Here is a 20,924-nt window from a genome sequence, read left to right as displayed (position 1 = left end):
ATTTATCTCAGCTCCAAGGCACCTCTGCAGGAATTCCTCCGAGTAATGTCCCAGACACGGCCATCTTCAGCTACTTCATCAATGATTTTCCTTCCTTCATAAGGTCAGAAGTGAGGATGTTCACTACAGATGACACAATGTTCGGTGTCATTCATGATTCTTGACACCAAAATAGTCCATGTTCAGATGCAGCAAGACCTGGACAACATCCAGGCTTGGGCTGACAGGTGGCAAGAGACATTTGCTCCACACAAGTACTATGCAATGACTAATTCCAACAAGTGAGGAGCCAATCATTATGCTTGACATCAAATGGCATTGCCATCATTGAATCCCTCACTATCAACATTCTGGGGGTGACCACTGACCAGGAACTGAACTGGACTAGCCATACTAGTGGCTACTAGAGCAGGTCAAAGTTGAGGAATCCTGCAGTGAGTAACTCACCTCCTGACTCCCCAAATTCTATCCACCATCTACAAGGCACAAGTCAGGAGTGTGATGAAATACTCCCCAGTTTCCTGGATCAGTGTGGCTCCAACAACACTCAAGAAGCTTGACACTATCCAGGACAAAGCAACCCCACTTGATTGGCACCACACCACAAACAGTCAGTCCCTCCACCACCGGCAGCTGTGTGTACCATCCACAGATGCATTGCAGCAACTCAGCAAGAAGGACAAGGGCAGCAGATGCCTGGGAACGCCACCACCTCCAAGTCCTGACTCATGGAGATTCTATCCTGGGATTGTACATGGGGATTTTAAAATGGGATTATACAAAGGGATTCTATCCTGGGATTGTACATGGACATTCTGTCCTGGGATTGTACATGGGGATTCTATCCCAGGATTGTACATGGACATTCTATCCTGGGATTGTACATGGAGATTCCACCCCGGGATTGTACATGGGGATTCTCTCCCGGGATTGTACATGGAGATTGTATCCTGGGATTTACCATGAGAGTTCTATCTCCAAGGGTACTCCAACTCTCTCTCCCTCACTCTCTCCCTCCTCTGACTCCCTCTGTCCTGCTTACTCGCTCCATTCCCCTCTCTCGCTCATCCTCACTGTCTACCTCTCACTCACTTGTGTCCCTCCTCTCCCTGCCCTCACACTCCCCCTCATTCTCTCCCTTACTCTCTCACTTCATCCCTACCCCACTCTATTCCTCCCCATCACTCTCCCTCTCTCTTGCTGTTTTCCTCCCCCTTGCTCACTCCCTCCCCCTCGCCCACTCTCTTCTCCTCGTTCTCTGCCTTCTCCTCGCACATTCCACCCCTTGTCCTCTCCCTACTTCTCACCTTCTCCAACCCACTCTTTCCTCCCCTCACTCTCTCCATCCCTCTCACTCTCTCTAAATACCTCTTCCTCACCCTTATTCTCGCCCCCATTCTCTCCCTCACCCTTTCCTCCCTACCCCAAATTCTCTCTCCCTCACCCTTTGCTCCCTGCCCCAAATTCTCTCTCCCTCACCTCCCTACATCTCAATCTCACTCCCCCTCACTCTCTCCCCTCACTGTCCCTCACCCGCACTCTCTCCCTCCCCTTCGCTCCCACTATCCCTTACTTTGTCCCTCCCCCTCACTCTCTCCCACCCCTCTCTCTCCTCCTCACTCACAAGAACATGAGAAATAGAAGCAGCAGTAGGCCACCAGGACCTTTCAAGCCTGCCCTGCCATTCAATAGGATCATGGCTGATCTATGCTGGCCTCAACACCTTCCCTGTGCCATTCCCCCTTCGCCCTCTATTTCTTGATTGATCAAATATTTATCCACCTCCACTTTAAATACGTAGAATGATCCAGCCTCCACTATCCTTAAAGGCAGAGAGTTCCAGAGATTTACCACCCTCTGTGAGAAGAAACTTTTGCGCACCTCAGTTTTAATTGACCAGCCCTTTATCTTGTAGCTGTGACCCCTTTTTTAAGGCTCTCCCACAAGTGAAAATATCTCACCATCCACCCTGTCAAGTCCCTTCAGGATCTTATATATTTGAATAATGTCACACCTTCCTCTTTTAAACTCCAAGGAATACAGACCCTGACTATTTATTGATTTATTTATTATTGTCACATGTACTGAGATACAGTGAAAAGCATTGTTTCTTCTGAGCTATATAGACAAAACATATAATTCATAGAGTACATAGGGGAGAAGGAAAGAATAGGGTGTAGAATATAGTGTTGTAGTTACTGATAGGGTGAAGAGAAAGATCAGCTTAATGTGTGTTAGGACTATTCAAAAGTCTGATGGCAGCAGGGAAGAAGCTGTTCTTGAATCAGTTGGTACATGTTTTCAGACTTCTCCACTTCATCACCTTTGATATAGTTAGGGGCACGTCCTCCACTACATTTCGTGGCGTCAATGACTATCTCCTTCATTTTACTAAAGTTTAAAGTTTATTTATTAGTCACAAGTAAGGCTTACATTAACACTGCAATGAAGTTACTGTGAAATTTCCCTAGTCGCCACATTCTGGCGCCTGTTCGGGTCAATGCACCCTAACCAGCACGTCTTTCAGACTGTGGGAGGAAACTGGAGCATCCAGAGGAAACCCACACAGACATGGGGAGAACGTGCAAACTCCACACAGACAGTGACCCAAGCCCAGGAATCGAGCCCAGGTCCCTGGCGCTGTGAGGCAGCAGTACTAACCACTGTGCCACCATGCTGTCCTACGTTGATAGCGTTCGCTGACATTGAGGGAGAGATATTTGTCATTGCACCATTTCAACAGATTCTGGATCTCGTTTCTGTACTTTGCCTCGTCATTGTTTGAGATCCGACCCAATACAGTGGTGTCATCAGCAAACTTGAAAATGGAGTTTTGCATTCTATTCCAGAAATTGAGAATTTGGCCATGCAGTCATAAGTGTATAAGGAGTATAGTAAGGGGCTGAGGACACAGCCTAGCAGAGCTGAGGGTAATCGTGGAGGAGGTGTCATTACCTATCCTTACTAGTTGTGGGTTAGGAAGTCTGGAATCCAGTGGGAGGAGCCAAGCCCTAGGCTATGGAGTTTGCAGATGATGGCCCTGATTTTACTCACACGGCCACCCGAAATCGGGTCCGGCAAGGCTCGCAGAATGGCATCCCCCATTGGCCTCGAGCGCGATCTTATGAGCCTCGGGCGGCTGTGCCAGGAAAATCAGGGCCGCGTTTCCCACTGCAGAATCACAATTTCCTCATCACAATCTTCCACCTGTCTTCGTATCATCGGCAAATTTGTAAATGTACATTCTGTTCCTTCCTGCAGGTCAGCAAATAGTGAACAATTGCGGGCCAAGAACTGCTTCCTGCGGTACTCCACCAGTTACATCTTTAGACCATAAGACATAGGAGCAGAATTAGGCCACTCGGCCCATTGAGTCTGCTCCGCCATTCAATCCTGGCTGATATTTTTCTCATCCCCATTCTCCCGCCTTTTCCCCACAACCCTGATCCCCTTATTAATCAAGAACCTATCTATCTCTGTCTTAAAGACACTCAATGACCTGGCCTCCACAGCCTTCTGCGGCAAAGAGTTCCACAGGTTCACCACTCTCTGGCTGAAGAAATTCCTCCTCATCTCTGTTTTAGCCTGAGGTTGTGCCCTCTGGTTCTAGTTTTTCCTATTAGTGGAAACATCCTCTCCACGTCCACTCTATCCAGGCCTCGCAGTATCCTGTAAGTTTCAATAAGATCCTCCCTCATCCTTCTAAACTTCAATGAGTACAGACCCAGAATCCTCAACCGTTCCTCAAACGACAAACTCTTCATTCCAGGGATCATTCTTGTGAACCTCCTCTGGACCCTTTCCAAGGCCAGCACATCCTTCCTCAGATATGGGGCCCAAAACTGCTCACAATACTCCAAATGGGGTCTGACCAGAGCCTTATACAGCCTCAGAAGTACATCCCTGCTCTTGTATTCTAGCCCTCTCGACATGAATGTTAACATTGCATTTGCCTTCCCAACTGCCGACTGAACCTGCAAGTTAACCTGAAGAGAATCTTGAACAATGACTCCCAAGTCCCTTTGTGTTTCTGATTTCCTAAGCATTTTCCCATTTCGAAAATAGTTTATGTCTCCAATCCTCCTTCCTCAATACTACCTGACCCTCTACATATCTTTGTATCATCTGCAAACGTAGCAGCAGTGCCTTCAGTTCCTTCTTCCAAATCGTTAATGGATATTGTGAAATCTTTCCACTCTGTAAACTCCCTCCCCACCTCCCTTCCCTCTTTCTCCCCTTCTCTCTGATGCCCTTTGACCTTACCAGGACAATGGACAACGGCTCAGTGACAGGGCGTACTTGCCAATTGGTTTGATTAACCAATGAGCTGCCTATCAGTGGGTCGAACAGTAACGATCCCGCCCAAACACTGCCCCAGCGCCGATCACGCCCCGCCCAATCCCCCCCCTCCGATCCCGCTCCAGCGGCGGGTCCCCCCCCCCTCACCCTTCTCCAGTTGCCCGCGAGACATCACGGCCCAATGACGCCTCGACAGGTTTGACGTCACCGCGCTGATTGACAGGCGCTCTGTCCATTAGGAACCGCCGGGCGGGCCTGGCTGCGTCACCGGCCCCGGAAGCTGAGCCAATGGGAGCGCAGGAGGAGGCGGCAGGGTGAATCCGGCTCCCTTTGTCCCGAGCAATCCGTAACAGAGTGGGAAAAGCTGCAGCAACCTGGAAAATCCTGGAATGGACACATCCCAGCCTGGAATATCCTGGAATAGACACATCCCAGCCTGGAAAATCCTGGAATAGACACATCCCAGCCTGGAATATCCTGGAATAGACACGTCCCAGCCGGGAAAATCCTGGAATAGACACATCCCAGCCTGGAATATCCTGGAATAGACACATCCCAGCCTGGAATGGACACATCCCAGCCAGGAAATCCTGGAATAGACACTTCCCAGCCTGGAATATACTGGAATAGACACATCCCAGCCTGAAATAACCTGGAATACACACATCTCAGCCTGGAAAATCCTGGAATAGACACTTCCCAGCCTGGAATAACCTGGAATACACACATCCCAACCTGGAAAATCCTGGAATAGACACATGCCAGCCTGAAATAGACACATCCCAGCCTGGAATATCCTGGAATACACACACCCCAGCCTGGAATATCCTGAAATAGCCAGATCTGAACCTGGAATAGATGCATCTACTCTTGTCTGGAATACCCTGGAATAGAATCCTGTCCAGTTTGCAATAGATCCACCACAGTATGGGATACCCTGAAATGGATCAACCCAGCCTGGAATAGGTCGATCCTTGCCTGAAATGAACTGGAATAGATGTGCGACATACAATCCAGCACCCTCTCTCATCCAGCATTAATTCATACTCAATTTGAATCCAGACTCATTCCGTCCTTCGCTCTAACCCAGCTTCAGTTCTGTGGCGGAGTTAATTCGTTAAATAGAGATCCCAGTTTACAGCGTGGAAGCAAACCTGAAGCTTTGTGTGTGGAGCAAAGCTGTAAGTGAAATTCTTTTCCTTTTACTCTTTGGCCTGGATTTAGAATTTTACACCCCCCACCCTCTAGATCTTAAAGGGGTAGTTGCATTCCTCCCCGGGCGATACCTTCTATAGATGGTTAATTAAGTTAAGTGGCAAAGTGTTTGGGGAGTCGCTTCAGCTCCCTCCCTTCAGCTCCCTCCCTTCCGTTTTCTGTCTTCTAGACCAAAACTAATTAACTGACCATGCTGATCAAACTGGCTTAACCAAACGTACGAATCTGTAGAAACAGAAGCAGGAGTAGGCCATTTGGCCCCTCGAACACATAATAACATGATAATTAGTGGCGACACGGTAGCACAGTGGTTAGCACTGTTGCCTCACAGTGCCAGGGACACGGATTCAATTCCAGCCTTGGTTGACTGTATGGAGTATGCATATTCTTCCCGTGTCTTTGTGGGTTTCCTCCAGGTTCTCCAGTTTCCTCCCACAGTCCAAAGATGTGCTGGCTAGGTGGGTTGGCCATGCTAACTTGGTGTCCAAAGATGTGTAGGTTAGGTGGATTGGCCATGGTAAATGTGCAGGGTTAGGTGGATAGGGCCAGAGTGGGGTGGATTGGGTTGGGGGCTTGGGTAAAATGCTCTGTTGGAGAGTCGGTGCAGGCTCGATAGACAGAATGACCTCCTTCTGCACTTTTGGGATTCCAGGGCTATTCTGATTGTGGCCTTACCCCCACTTTTCTGACTGTCTTCCTTCAAGCCCTGAACCCCTTGTCGATCGAAAATTTGTCTCACCCGGTCTTGAATATATATATCCCACTGCCCTCTGGGGAAGATAATTCCAAACATGAACTGATCCTCCAAGGGAAAATAAAAGCTCTGGACGAAATTTCTTCTAAATTCGGCAAAGGCCGATTGGCGGGGTGGCAGATGTGGCATGAAGCCCGCTGAACACGATAGTGGGTTTTTGCGCCGTATTGTACGGCGTTTAGGCAAAAAGAAACGTGAGGCTCGGAGGTGGGCGGCCTCTAATTCACCCGGCCCACCACTACCTCGGCACTCCACTTAAACGCCGACTCAACATGCGCGAGTCACCTCTCCTTGGTCCACAGCAGTAGGTGGCTGCAAAGAAGGCTGCCCGCAATTCGTCTCCCTCAACAGACTGCTGAGTGCAGGGGAGTCACGGCTTGATGTCTTCTAACCTTGCACAGGGAGGAGAACACTAATCCAGGGCACCAACACAGTATAGTGGCAGCACTGGTCAGCGCCAACTCCCTGCATCCAGTGATGCAAAAGGGTGAGTGAGCTTCTCTGCTCTGCCATGGTCAGTCACTCTTCCACCGCTGACACACACCCACAGGGCACTCACTCGCTGCCACCTCAGGGGGCACTACCACAACCTTCCACACACGCATCCTCATCTCCCCTACGGCTCATCTCCTCATTGCCCCCCTGCTCCTACTCACCATCTGCACATACATACCAGGTACCCTTACTATTTGTCCTGGCATGCATCCTGCTTATACTCTCTCCCCCTGCTTTCACACAGGACACTTTGGTTCATAATAAAATGGCAGAGATCCCAGATGGGAGGAGGGATTCCAGAAGTGAAAATCCTCCCAGAATTTGAGGAACCAAGCACTCCAGCTGGCTGGGTGGAAGTTGACTGTTCCTGCACCAACGGTGAGGTGGCAACGACAAACCAACTGAGGATCCAGCGCAGCATCATCCATCACACAACATTGACTTGAGTCATGTCTCCTGTATCTCATGGCCGCTGGAAAATACAGATTAGAAACCCCAAAGTATGTTACAAAGCCCGACTAGACCCAAATAATTTATTTTATTTTGCTATTAGTGTGAGGATAAGGTACTTTACTGCAGGTATGATTCTACTGACACACTAGGAAGCTTTTATCAAAACAAATTTTATTTAACAATACAGTTTAACTATAACAAATGAATTAGCTTAACTTTTACCAACTGAAATACTTAAACATGCGAAGATACAATTTTTAACTGCTAACCTATCTCTATGAGTTACAAATCAAGCAATATTCCTCTTATAGACATAACTCCTCTTCAACATCAGTCAGCAACATACAGGCTAATGTGGTTGTACTTGGGCTGCCGGAACACCTCTGAAGATAGAGACCTATTTCTCCTAGCAGGTCCCAAACAGCAGCCTCCAGAGAGAGAGACCTCTTGCTTCTTTCAGGACATTGCAGTTACTGCCTGCTTTTCCCTCCAAGCTTAGCTCCTCCCTTTAAGCACATGACTGTCTCTGTCAATCAACCTAATCAAAACCCGACTCTGAAATCCCCGAGGAAAAACAAATCAACAAAAATGCATTAACTCAGATTCAAACAAACACATCCCTAGGTGAAATCAATCATTAGCTTGCATTCTCAGCATGTGAGCTGCCTGGTGCCGACAAATTGGCACCGTGTAAAACAGCTGAATTTTAAACATACTCCTCACAAGAAATATGATATAAAAACATTTCTTAAAGGCACAGTATCATCACAGTGCTGCCGCACATGAACAAAATCTCCGTTCTTTCATAGGTACAGCAGGGGAGCAGCCCAGGGAGTCCACCAGCCAGGCCCAAGACATCTCCGAGACCAGCCTGGATGATTTCTCTGACATGCAGTGGCACCATCCCAAAGTTTGTCAGAGTACCGAATTCTCTGACCCCGTCCATGGCTGGGATTCTCTGGTCCCACTGCAGTGAATGAAAATTTGGCTGAGTGCCAAATTCACCGTTCTCGCTGGCAGCAGCAGTGCAGCGTGAATGGCTGGAGAACAGCTGCCAGAATGTCGGTTTCAGACTGAAAACCGGCATGGAGCTCTCCAGCTGTGCAGCTGAGTTTTCTCTCCAAATTCTCCAGCACTCAGTGCACAGAGAATCCAGGATGTGGTTTGCTTTGGCGGTGCAGGGTCTGATAGAGCCAGCAAGACCTAGTCCACAGATATTGGGGTGCCATCATTGAAGGGTGCCCTAATGTGTGCAAAACCTAAACTCTCACACCCCTACGGACACCCACCACACCCCAAGCATGGGCTGACACCCCCCTCCAAACATAAGGGGAAACCACCCCCCTCCAACCATGGGGCCCACCCCATTGCACTGCCACCTGGCAGATTGGCACTACCAAGAGAGAAGATCGCAATCGGAAACCTCGCTGCCAGGAATCCCGTTTTCAGCCTTGCGTGAGATTTAGCAGCCATTTCATGATTTGCACCCACGGCTAATGCAGCTGCTGAATTGCCTGAAGAACCATCACATCGCTCACCCACACCCTGCGCCAGTGCAGAGACACACATCTCGGTGGCACCTAGTTTCAGAGCAGCCTCAGGGTCATAATCTGGTGAGAGCATCACTCTCTCTGATCCACAGCAAGCGGAGGCGGAATGGTCCCAAGAATCGGCACTCAGAGGGTTGCTTCAGGCCAGGAATCTGCTGAGGCCCAGTCAGATGACGAGCCTCTGGACTCGGTCATGCCTCATCTGCTGGAGTTCCAAAGGCAAAGCCTGGAACATCAGGAAGGGATGTCAGCTACACTCGCCTTCTTTCCGAGGAGATGGTGCCGGCACTCTGACACAACCAGGTCAATACAGCGAGAGTGGCAACTACCACGAAGACCTTGGTGCAAAGCTTCTCTCCTGCGCTGCATTGTCCCAAGGCTCACTCCCAGGCCCAGCCAACGGGAAGCGCCTGACAAGACGCATGTCAGCACATCTTGGAGGGGTCAGACAGCTTTCCCCAGCGAGTGTGCTTACTCATTGTCAAATGGGATGTATATAGCTTGCCCAGTCAGCCTGATCCCGGGAATGAAAAGCTTGATGTACGAGGAGTGTCTGAGCACTCTGGGTCTGTACTTGATGGAGCTTAGAAGGATGAGGGGGGGAATCGCATTGAAACTTCCAGAATGATGAAAGATCTGGATAGAATAGACATGGGTTAAATGTTTCCATTAGTAGAAGAGACTAACAGCCGAGGGCACAGCCTCAGAGTAAAGAGACACCCCTTAGACTTGAGATGAGGAGGAATTTCTTCAGCCAGAGGGTAGTGAATCTATGGAATTCATTGCCACTCAAGGTTGTGGAGGTTAAGTCATTGAGTGTGTTTAAGCCAAAGGTAGATAGGTTCTTGATTGATAAAGGGATTAAGAGTTACAGGGAAAAAGATGGGAGAATCGTGTTCATAGAATCCCTACAGTGCAGAAGGAGGCCATTTGGCCCATTGAGTCTGCACCGACAACAATCCCACCAGGCCCGACTCCTGTAATCCTACATATTTACCCTGCTAATCCCCTGACACTAGGTTCAATTTAGCATGGCCAATCAACCTAACCCGCACATCTTCAGACTTTGGGAGGAAACCAGAGCATCCAGAGAAAACCCATGCAGACACGGGGAGAACATGCAAACTCCACAAAGACAGTCACCCAAGCCGGGAATCGAACCCGGGTCTCTGGCGCTGTGAGGCAGCAATGCTAACCACTGTGCCACATTGAGAAACTTATCAGCCATAAGCAGCAAAATCTAACCCCTGCAGTCACTTGTGAACTTGCTGGTGTCTCAGCAGGTGGGATGACCAAGTGAATCCTTTCCCACACATAAGCAGATGAACGGTCTCTCCCCAGTGTGAGCCAGCCAGTGTTTCAGCGAGTCAGATTACTGAATGAATCTGTTACCACACTCGGAGCAGATGAATGGTCTGTGTCCTGTGTGAACTCGCTGGTGTCTGAGCATCTCAGATGACTGAGTGAATCGCTTCCAACATTCATAAGAACATAAGAAATAGGAGCAGGAGTAGGCCATCTGGCCCTTCGAGCCTGCCCCGCCATTCAACAAGATCATGGCTGATCTGAAGCGAATCAGTTCCACTTACCCGCCTGCTCCCCATAACCCCTAATTCCCTTATCGATCAGAAAACTATCTACCCGTGATTTAAACATATTCAACGAGGAAGCCTCCACCACTTCAATGGGCAGAGAATTCCAGAGATTCACTACCCTCTGAGAGAAGAAGTTCCCCCTCAACTCTGTTCTGAACCGGCCCCCCCTTATTTTGAGGCTGTGCCCTCTAGTTCTGGTTTCCCTTCTAAGTGGAAAGAATCTCTCCACCTCTACCCTATCCAGCCCCTTCATTATCTTATATGTCTCTATAAGATCACCCCTCATCCTTCTAAACTCCAACGAGTACAGATCCAATCTGTTTAATCTCTCCTCATAAGCTACACCCCTCATCTCCGGTATCAACCTGGTGAACCTTCTCTGCACTCCCTCCAAGGCCAATATATCCTTTCGCAAATAAGGGGACCAAAACTGCACACAGTACTCCAGTTGCGGCCTCACCAGTGCCTTGTACAGTTGCAGCAAGACCTCCCTGCTTTTATATTCTATCCCCCTCGCGATAAAGGCCAACATTCCATTCGCCTTCTTGATCACCTGCTGCACCTGCAGACTGAGTTTTTGCGATTCGTGCACAAGGACCCCCAGGTCCCTCTGCACAGTCGCACGATGTAATTTTTCTCCATTTAAATAATATTCCAATTTACTATTATTTCTTCCAAAGTGGATAACCTCACATTTGCTAACGTTATATTCCATCTGCCAGATCCTCGCCCACTCGCTCAGCCTATCCAAATCTCTCTCCAAAGCAATTCAGAGCACATGAACGGCCTCTATCCAGTGTGAACTAGCTGGTGTGTCAGCAGGTTGGGTGACTTAGCGAATTCCATCCCACATCCCGAACAGATGAACAGCCTCTCTCCAGTGTGAACTCGTTCATGTGTAAACAGGTGGGATGACTGAGCGAATTGCTTCCAATCCACAGAGCAGGTGAATGATTTCTCTCCATTGTGAATGGCGGAGCAGACTCGACGGGCCGAATGGCCCAATTCTGCTCCTATATCTTATAGCCAATGGTGCAGGGAAACCATAGCTGTCACTGAATGTAGAGTTTAATGTGCCAAGGGTTAACTGCCGAGTGGCAATCAGTGACACACACACATCAATGGTGAATTAGTGGGCATAATTGGGTGAACAGTTAGACTCCAGGCATGTTAAATTGAGTTGTAGCTGAACAATGCAGTTGCAACTGAATGTTCATGACTGACTTCCCTCGCCATTATATTTGCCTTGTCATTCGTGAGCCTGCAGACCTTTTCCCCCCCCACCCTGCCCCCAGCTCTTGCCGACACCATTTGCATGGATCCATCAGTCTGTGATGACTGGCTACCCACCCACCGCACTATCCCAGGCCTTCCTTCCCGACGTTAGGGTCCTCCAAGAAGGCAGGCTCCATGCTGGTGATTCTAACACTCAACTGCCTTCCTCCAACTCTTCACCCCTCAAACCTTTGCCCCTGTAGCTCTGAGGTGTTTGCCCCCAGCCTCAAGTCCAGTACCCGCCAGCCTCTCCTGGTATTCCTGAGGATTTACGCAGGGCGATGTCTCCCAGTATTCCCAAGGCCTTGCTCGTTTCCCTCTCTCCCTCTGAAAAAGTGGTGCTGCTTTGCAAGCTCTCCCTTCACCTCCAAGCGGAGGTCAGAACGCCAGACGTACATGTTTTTGAAACCTCTGGTGATTCGCACCATTCTGATGTCATGCCGCCGTGGGTGGACATTTAGATGGGTGGGGGGAGGGGGGAGGGGGGTGGGGGGTGGGTAGGGTTGGGACCAACATTATCCAGTGGGAATTGCGGCCGGCCACTGACCTGGCAGGAGCGGGGGGTGTTGCTGGGTGGGAAACAGTGAGCTTTCCCATCAATATAAAATCTGATTTGGACTTTTCGCAATGTTTTCTGCTTCTGTCACCAACTCTGCCCAATAAAAAACGGGAGCAGAAAAATCATGGCCTCTTTCTTAAATGGAAGAGCCCATTGGAACAGACTGGGAGTGAATTGACTGATCTAAGTGAGGCTATTAACTGTGGTCAAAATAACTGATTAACATAGATCCACTGACCAATAAATGTTAACTGACAAAGTAGGAAGACTGACAATGCTAGTTAACTGAGCAGTGCTAGTTAACTGACGGGGTAAAGAGACCGAGGTGGATTAGTGTTCAGGATGGCAGGTTGCTGATCAATTTAATTAATTGAGATGAATCTGACGAAATCTGGGTCACTGAACCATCCGTAACATCGACCGATCTGGGTAACTGACCGATCCGGGTCAACTGAAAGATCTGGGACAATCGGGTTTCTGATCAATTCGGATCAATGATTAATCGAGTCACTGACAGATTCAGGGTTGAAGTCTTGATCCTGTTGAAACAGGTTGAGTATTAATTAACCTGTAAATCTTTCCAACATGCCGATTGCAGACAGGAGGAGCTGCACAGTCTTTATGTTTGAAGTCAAGTGGCATTCCTCAAGGTAGAGCCTGTGGTAACAGGCTGCGGCCCTGTTCCCGTTCAAAGAATTGGAAAGAGTAAGTAGATAAGTTTATTTATTAGTGTCACAAGTAGGCTTACATTAACACCGCAATGAAGTTACTGTGAAAATCCCCTAGTCGACACACTCTGGCGCCTGATTTGGGTACACTGAGCGCGAAATTAGCATGGCCAATGCACCTAACCAGCACATCTTTCGAACTGTGGGAGGAAACCGTAGCATCCGGAGGAAACCCACGCAGACACGGGGAGAACGTGCAGACTCCGCACAGACAGAGACCCAAGCCGGGAACCCGAGTCCCTGGCGCAACGAGGCAGCAATTAACACCACTGTCCCCATGCAGCTGAGACACCACGCCGAGACTAAAGCATGTGTGGTTTCACTGCCTTGGATCTTTGTGAAGGAGAGAGTTGATGCTAATATGTCATCCCGAATACCTGGGGCTCTGACATTACAAAAGCAAAATCCTGCAGGTGCTAGAATCTGAAATAAAAACAAGGAATGCTAGAAAATCTCAGCAGTTTTGGCAGCATCTGTGGAGAGAGAAGCAGAGTTAATGGCCGCTATTTTACCATTTTGATTCTCAGTGCTGGGCAGACTTGAAACTGGGAGAGTTTCAGATCTGTTTCCTGGGCCCGTTTTGAGCCCTCCCCCCCCCCCCCCCCCCCCCCAACTACACACTCTGCCTGAAAAAATATCAGCGATTCCAAATCTCGCTGCAGAAGCCTGGGGGCAGGGCTTGACGTGCCCAAAATCCTGCAATTCCGATCAGAGCCTCCAACTGCGCATGCGCAGACAAAAAAATTGATAGCATGTTGCTCCCCTGTCACATCGCTACTGGGCCGGATAATGCCTCCCTCTGGCCCCCATAGACACTGCCGCACACCCCCCCAACATTACTGAACCCCTTATCCCCCCCCCCATCCCCTGCCACCTAGGCCCCCTCTTGCCCACCGGTCGCAGGCAGAGTGGCAGTGGACCTCCCCCCCTTCCCCCCCACCCATCTCAGGCAGAGTGGCAGCGACCCCTCTCCCCCCCATCTTAAGCAGAGTGGCAGTGGCCCCTCCCCTCTCCCACCCCCCTCCCCCTCCCAAGCAGAGTGATTCACCTCTCCCCACAACCATCTCAGGCAGAATGATCCCTCCCCCACCCTGGACCCACCTGCACAAGGCCCCCATCTCCCCCCCCCCACCCCCAATCATCATCGAGGCACTGATCCACCACCCCCCCATCAGCACACCTGCAAGTGCTCACTTGCCTTCCCCTCAATGCTAACAAGCAAACTGCATGGAACTTGCTGGAATGTTCTGCCTAACTGCCTGCGGCTGATCTGCCCTAACGAGGGGCAGCTCCATTGAAACCCCAAGGATGGACAGGCAGGCAGGCAGTCCAGGGAAAAAAAGACCAAACGCCCAGCGCCCAGATTCACTGAAGGTGACCTTGGGAGGATGCTGGATGTGGCAGAGGTGAGGCGGGACACCCTCTTCCCCCCCCAGCAGGACGCAGACCCGGGGGTCTGATGGCAATGCAGTCTGGGAGGCAGTAGCCGCTTGGGTCAGTGCCGTGGCACTGGCCCCCAGAACAGAGAAGCACTGTTGCAAAAAGGTCAATGAACTCACCTGGGCAGCAAGGGTGAGTGCTTAGCCGCATTTAGCATCTTCCCCCGAATCTCCCCCACATCCTCCCATCCCCAGCACCCTGCATGCTGCCAGCACCTTACCCCCAAGCACCTCCTTCCTCGCTCCCCCACTCCTAAGAGTAGCACTGTACTTGTCCTCTGAGGGCCACCACCTGATACTCTGCAGAAGGCAGGCCATCATTTCTTTCATGGCTTCTTCTGCCCCCACACTAGAAGACTGGCCATATCACACGAGAGAAGGCGAGGACAGGGGGTGGTGAGCCAGACATCCGGGTCCTCGCCCCCTTTGAAGAGGGGATGCTGGAGCTCTCTTGGGAAGGGGACATTCAGGCTGTCAGCGATAGCATGGTCCGGCTGGAGCCAAGAAGTGAGCACCTGTCAATCCTCCACTCGATTTAAGGCAATTTCTAGGGGGCATTAGGTTAGGTGCGAGGGGCAAGGTTTAAAGGAGATGTATGAGGCATGTTTATTTACACAAACGGTGATGGGTACCTAGAACTCGCTGCTGGGGGAGGTTGTGGAGGCAGATACGAGAGTGACCTTTAAGGGGTGTCTTTACAGATATGTGAATGGGATGGGAAAAGAGGCATATGGTCCCCGGAAGGGTCAGGGGTTATAATTCAGATGGACAGTCTGGTTGCTGCAGGCTTGGTGGGTCGAAGGGCCTGTCCCTGTGATGTAATTTTTTTTGTGCTTTGTTCTATGTTCAATGGAGAAATGTGAATCACGTTTTTTTGCATCCCGGATTCCTCTCCCTCCCCCGCAAAAGACCTTCTGTCTTTTGTTGCAGGAACAGATCCGGGGCCATCTGGCATCGTGGCCCCCACTGCAGCTCCCACCCATCCTGCCCCAGACAGCGCGGACGGGACCTCAGAGGATATGGGTGAAGGAACCTCTGAGGGTGGCACCGTTTTGGCATCAGCTTCCACCTCACAGCTCACCATCCCAGATACTGACACGTCGGTGGGTCCAGTTAGTGGTGAGGCTTTGGGGTCACTCTCTGGTGAGCACGACACATCTGATAATGTACATCGGGTGGAGGAGGGAACATCTGAGGCCTCTGGCACGCGGGGGCCTGCCGGAGGCGAGGACTCAGCTGGCCCCAGGCTACATGCTGGGCCTCTGAGATCACTTCTCCCTCAGCTGCTGGAGATGCAGCAACAGAGCCGGGGAACGCAGGAGGGGCTGACGGCCACACTGGACCAACTGCGAGGCTCTTGGGAGGAGTCCCAAAGCTTTCAGGTGGACCAGCTATTGCCTGTCTTGCGTGGTTCCCAGGCCAACACTGCAAGGGTGGCGTCCGCGGTGGAAAGTCTGGGGCAGGGGATCCTCACCATGAGCGGCAGGCTCCAAGCGATGGCCCAGTCGCAGCAGGCCACAGCGGAGTCCCAGAGGGCCGCAGCTGAGTCACAGCAGGGCACAACTGATGGACTCAACAGGCTTGTCGAGATTTTGCGGCCCATGGCGGAGAGGCTCGACAGCTTGTACGAGACCTAGCGGGACAGCGCTGAGACACAGCGGGCTACGCAGCAGCCCTTGAGAACGTGTCCCAGCCACAGAGGGCCACGGCTGAGGGGCTGCAGAGCAAGGCTCAGTATCAGAGGGCACTTGCTGCGGCTATTAACAGGTGGCCCCCGACTCAGGTGGCCATTGCTGTGGGCTCGACCACCATGGGTAGGACCAGGTGACGCCGGAGCTTCTGGGCTCCTTGCAGAAGCACCAGTGTCCCATGGAGTGACCCAGGGGCCCACAGACCTCCTTGGCACAGGTGTGGACAGCTGATTGTGAAATGCCACATGCATCTCTGCTGGGGGTCTGGGAGGAGCCAGTGGCATAAAAGTTCAGAGCGGCCGTCAATTCCACCCCCCCTCCCCGAGGTGCCAGGTCCTGCAACAAGTGGCACGGTGCCCGACATCTGTTCAAACGACACTTGTGTGCAGAACTGCCGGGGTCACCACTCCTTCCTTCTCCTGCGCCCCCCCTCTCGACGAATGGCAGCCGCCTCCTGCCTCTGGTGCCTGTCTCCCTTGACTCCTGCGAGTGGTAAGGCCTGGGCCTCCTGTCCCCGCAATTCTTCCTCCTGCTCCTCCTCCTCAGCTCCAGCAGCAACCAAAAGAACAGCAAGATCAATCGGTTGCATCGCAAAAGCCACCTTGTGGGGGGGATGGTGGTTGGAGGAGGAGAGAAACACATGGAAAGGTGAAGAAACACTGCTTGCCCCTAGCCCAGCAACATGCACTGCCCATTCTCCCCATTCCACATGCCCCCCCAGAATCACAGCTCGTTGAAAAGTTCCGAGGTTGCAGCAGTGCAATTTCAAATAGCTTTGTGCACATCCTTCAGCTGGAAGAGTGCTGCGTGCACTAGGATCCAGCAGCATCCACAAGACCCGAGGTCAGTGCGGAGTCCCGGGTCCGTGCTGAAAATCGGACATTGGACACCCTGCTGAGCAACAGCCCCCTCCCCACCCCCCGCACACACTAGCAGAGCCTCCCCAACCCGAAAAACAAAATGGCCACCACGAACGGGCCCCCTAAGCAGCACGGAGCAGTCTGACGCTACGCACTTACCTCCTCACTAACCCTCACTGATGGAGCGCCCGAATCGGACTTTTATACAGCATGTCTGTTCCAGGCTAATTCCAGATTGGGCAAACGCGGAGATAAAGGCAGAAGGTAAAGTGGGGCGTGCAGCTTGTTAAGTGGATTGAAATGCACTTAAATGGACGTCACGCCTGTTTTGGGCAGGTTCCCATCGTGGCCATTTTTGGGCTTTGGTAAAGTGGGAACCCGCACGGAGGCAGGGGCGGATCGTGCTACTTGTCTCACACCCGACCAAGAAACTATAAAGGGTCATGAACGTGGTCTGTCCATCTCACAAACCTGCCTCCCATCCATTGATTCCGTCTACACTTCCCCCTGCCTCGGAAAAGCAGACGTATAATCAAGACCCCCACACACCCTGGACATTCTCTCTTCCACCTTCTTCCACTGGGAAAAAGATACAAAAGTCTGAGGTCACGTACCTACCGACTCAAGAACTGCTTTTTCCCTGCTGCTGCCAGACTTTCGAATGGACTTACCTTCTTACTAAGATGATCTTTTTCTACATCCTAACTATGGCTGTAACACTACATTCTGCACTCTCTCCTTTCCTTCTCTATGAACGGTATGCTTTGTCTGTATAGCACGCAAGAAACAATACTTTTCACTGTGTGTTAATACATGTGACAATAATAAATCAAATCAATTTGTAATCTCTCTGACTGCGTCACCGCTCCATTTACTCAGTTACGGGCGGCATGGTGGCACAGTGTTTAGCACTGCTGCCTCACAGCGCCAGGGACCCGGGTTCGATTCCCGGCTTGGGTCACTGTCTGTGTGGAGTTTGCACGTTCTCCCCGTGTCTGCGTGGGTTTCCTCCGGGTGCTCCTGTTTCCTCTCCCAGTCTCAAAGACGTGCTGGTTAGGGTGCATTGACGTGAACAGGTGACCGAGTGCAGCGACTGGGGGAATTTCACAGTAACTTCATTGCAGTGTTAACGTAAGCCTGACTTGTGACTAATAAATAAACTTTTAAACGTTAAACCTTTATCTGGTCATCAGCACGTTTCTGTCGGTGGGATCTTCCTGTGCACGCACTGACTCCAGCCGTTCCTACAACAGTGGCTACTTTAAAAGGGGGCACGGCATTGGCAGCAGAGCGCAGCAGTTGTGACAAGGTGCTATCGGAATGCAAATCTTTGTTTTTGTGGCAAATTCCCCAAAACTCAAATATTTATCCATTTCTTTTTGACAGTGATCATTGTATCTGCCTTCCGCTGGATTTTTTTGATCGAAAGGGAAGTCAAGCATCATGGGGGGGATGGGGGAAGGGGGCAGGGAGGTGTAGTGGGGAGCAGGACAGAGTGTGAAGTTAAGGCCATAATCAGACCACCGTGATCTTATTGACTAGCAGTGCAGGCTCGATGGGCCGAAAGGTCTCCTGCTCCTTATGTGCATCTTCTTACTGTCCCTTTAGGCAGCCTATTGCAGATTGCAACTGATAACTGTGGAAAAATATTCTTCCCTCCATTCCTTTGCCGGGATTCTCCGATGTTGCTCGTCACGGCACCATTGCTGCTGAAAAGGGAGAATTTGGTCCTCAGTGAACATCTCTGTTCACGGCAGTGGGACCGAAGATTCCCAGCTGCGGACGAGGTTGGAGAATCCCAGTCCTTAAAATCTGTCCCTCTGCTTACTGAGCAATGGTGGCCAATATTTACAAAGTCAAAAGTTTTCCCCCACCCCTCCTGATTTTGAACACCTTCATGGGGTGGCACAGTGGTTAGCACTGCTGCCTCATAGCACCAGGGTCTGGGGTTCGATTCCTGGCTTGGGTCACTGTCTGTGCGGAGTTTACACATTCTCCCCGTGTCTGCTTGGGTTTCCTTCGGGTGCTCCGGTTTCCTCCCACAGTCCGAAAGACATACTGGTTAGGCGCATTGGCCATGCTAAATTCCCCCTCAGAGTACCCAAACAGGCGCCGGAGTGTGGCGGCGAGGGGATTTTCACAGTAACTTCATTACAGTGTTAATGTAAGCCTAATTGTGACTAATAAATAAACTTTAAATGTAAACCTCCTGTGAAATCTCTCTGCTCCCAGCTCCTCCAGCCTCTCTGCAGAACTGAAATGACTAGAACTGAGAACCATGCAGGTACAACTCCTCTGCAATCTCTCCGAGGCTTTGCCAAGCCACTCACATTGTTCCTGCGAGAGGTCTTGGGAGAATACTCATCAGTAAGCTGGGAAATCTGGGACTGTTGAAGGCGGAGGCTGGGAAGTGGGATGAGGGAGGGGTTGGAGCCTCGGGGAACACTGGGACAGAATCTATCCACCAACCTCAAGACTGCAAACGTTCCGACTTTCTCTCCTAATGTTTGTTAACTCATTTGATTCTTTTTAAACAGGCTGTTGGAAATGGAGCATTTGCAACCCAGGAGCTCAGAGGGAGAGGATCTGATGGAGCCGTTCAGTTCGTCGGGGCTTGCGGAGCGTGCGTCCCTGGCAGCGGGCAGGAGGCACAGTGCGGAGCGGGCCTATCGCTGCGGGGAATGTGGGAAGGGTTTTGCCCGGCCATCCTACCTGGAGATCCACCGGCGGAGCCACACTGGCGAGCGGCCGTTCAGCTGCTTGGTGTGTGGCAAGGCCTTCAGCCAATCGTCTAACCTGCAGACCCACCAGCGGGTTCACAGCAGCGAGCGGCCGCTCCCGTGCGCCCTGTGCGGGGAGCCCCTGGGCCGTGCCCCCGGCCGGCCCCTATACGCCCAGGGCTGCTGCTCCCGGTGCGGGCAGGGAACAGGCAGCCACACCCAGGCTGCCGTGCGTCCATTTCCTTGCTCGCATTGCAAGAGGCGCTTTGCCAGCATGTCCCACCTCCGGACCCACCAGCGCAGCCACACCGGCGAGAGGCCCTTCATCTGCTCCCAGTGTGGGAAGGGGTTCATCTGCTCCTCTCACCTGCTGAAGCACCAGCGCAGTCACACCGGCGAGAGGCCGTTTGCCTGCTCCCAGTGCCCCAAGCGGTTCGCGTGCCCGTCCTACCTGGAGATTCACCGGCGGCTGCATACGGGCGAGCGGCCCTTCCAGTGCGCAGTGTGCGGCAAGCGCTTCGCCTGCTCCTCCAACCTGCTGACCCACCGGCGGGTCCACAACGGCGAGGGGCCCTTCATCTGCACCCACTGTGGCCGGGGGTTCAAGTACATGTCCAAGCTGCAGGCACACCAGCCCACCCACAGCGCCGAGCGGCCGTTCACCTGCTCCGAGTGCGGTAAGCAGTTCAACTACCCCTCCCAGCTGGAGACCCATCGGCGGGTGCACACCGGGGAGAGGCCGTTCGCTTGCCCGCAGTGTGGAAGGGGCTTCACCCGCTCCTACCACCTGCGGATACACCAGCGAGTGCACACCGGGGAGAGACCCTTCAAGTGCTCGCAGTGCGAGAAGGCCTTCACCTGCTCCTCCTACCTGCTGAAGCATCAGAGTGCTCACTCTTGACTTGGCAGGGCTGTGACTGCCTGCTATCTATGGTGTTAGACACAACCAAGGGATTTTACTGTGATAGCCTGGCACTGGACGGATGGGGTTGCGGGGGTGGGGGCACAGATGTAGGGAGGTGGGTGTAATTCTTCCTGCTGATGTTATTGCCTCCTGTAATTCAGACAGATGTTTAACCTTGTGCATATATACGTATAAATGTCAAATAAACCATCTACCTTGCAAACACTTGTGTGTTTCCAGTCCCATTACGTGTCTGGAGCATTTGAAGCTTTGATGGGTGGGTGCGGGGTAGGGGGTTGGGTGGTGGCTGCAGTGCCTGCATTAAGAGCTGTGTCTGGTTCGTGGGGAAACACCTTGTTTCTAGGCGGTACTGCTACCTCATGGCGC

At 51.6% G+C, this 20,924-nt stretch overlaps 1 protein-coding gene across 6 annotated transcripts; it reads left to right on the top strand.

The window, feature by feature from the left end:
* The first annotated feature begins 4,581 nt into the window (after nucleotides 1-4,581).
* Nucleotides 4,582-20,757, top strand: LOC144506272 (uncharacterized). 6 transcript variants are annotated; one of them, XM_078232150.1, is made up of 4 exons: nucleotides 4,582-4,764; nucleotides 4,859-5,480; nucleotides 11,084-11,267; nucleotides 19,451-20,757. In XM_078232150.1, the coding sequence occupies exon 4, from the start codon at nucleotides 19,461-19,463 to the stop codon at nucleotides 20,532-20,534; it is 1,074 nt and encodes a 357-aa protein (XP_078088276.1). In that variant the 5' UTR covers nucleotides 4,582-4,764; nucleotides 4,859-5,480; nucleotides 11,084-11,267; nucleotides 19,451-19,460; the 3' UTR covers nucleotides 20,535-20,757. The 6 variants fall into 6 exon arrangements, with proteins under 6 accessions (XP_078088276.1, XP_078088274.1, XP_078088271.1 ...); XM_078232146.1 differs by having other exon boundaries at nucleotides 4,596-4,764; nucleotides 11,084-11,307; XM_078232148.1 differs by having other exon boundaries at nucleotides 4,582-5,480.
* Nucleotides 20,758-20,924: the final 167 nt, after the last annotated feature.

The sequence above is a fragment of the Mustelus asterias genome, chromosome 17 (assembly GCF_964213995.1).
Source record: "Mustelus asterias chromosome 17, sMusAst1.hap1.1, whole genome shotgun sequence".
In the NCBI taxonomy this organism is placed as follows: Eukaryota; Metazoa; Chordata; class Chondrichthyes; order Carcharhiniformes; family Triakidae; genus Mustelus; species Mustelus asterias.
The sequence above is the reverse complement of the archived record's forward strand: the minus strand, read 5'-3'. Positions and strand labels throughout refer to the sequence as shown.

What these genes read in the sequence shown, in the direction of transcription:
- LOC144506272 (XM_078232145.1), top strand. Translation starts at nt 11,273, where the DNA reads ATGACTGAGCGAATTGCTTCCAATCCACAGAGCAG. An exon ending in GCTTCCAATCCACAGAGCAG is followed by an intron (nt 11,308 to 19,450) that starts GTGAATGATTTC and finishes CTTTTTAAACAG; the next exon opens with GCTGTTGGAAATGGAGCATT.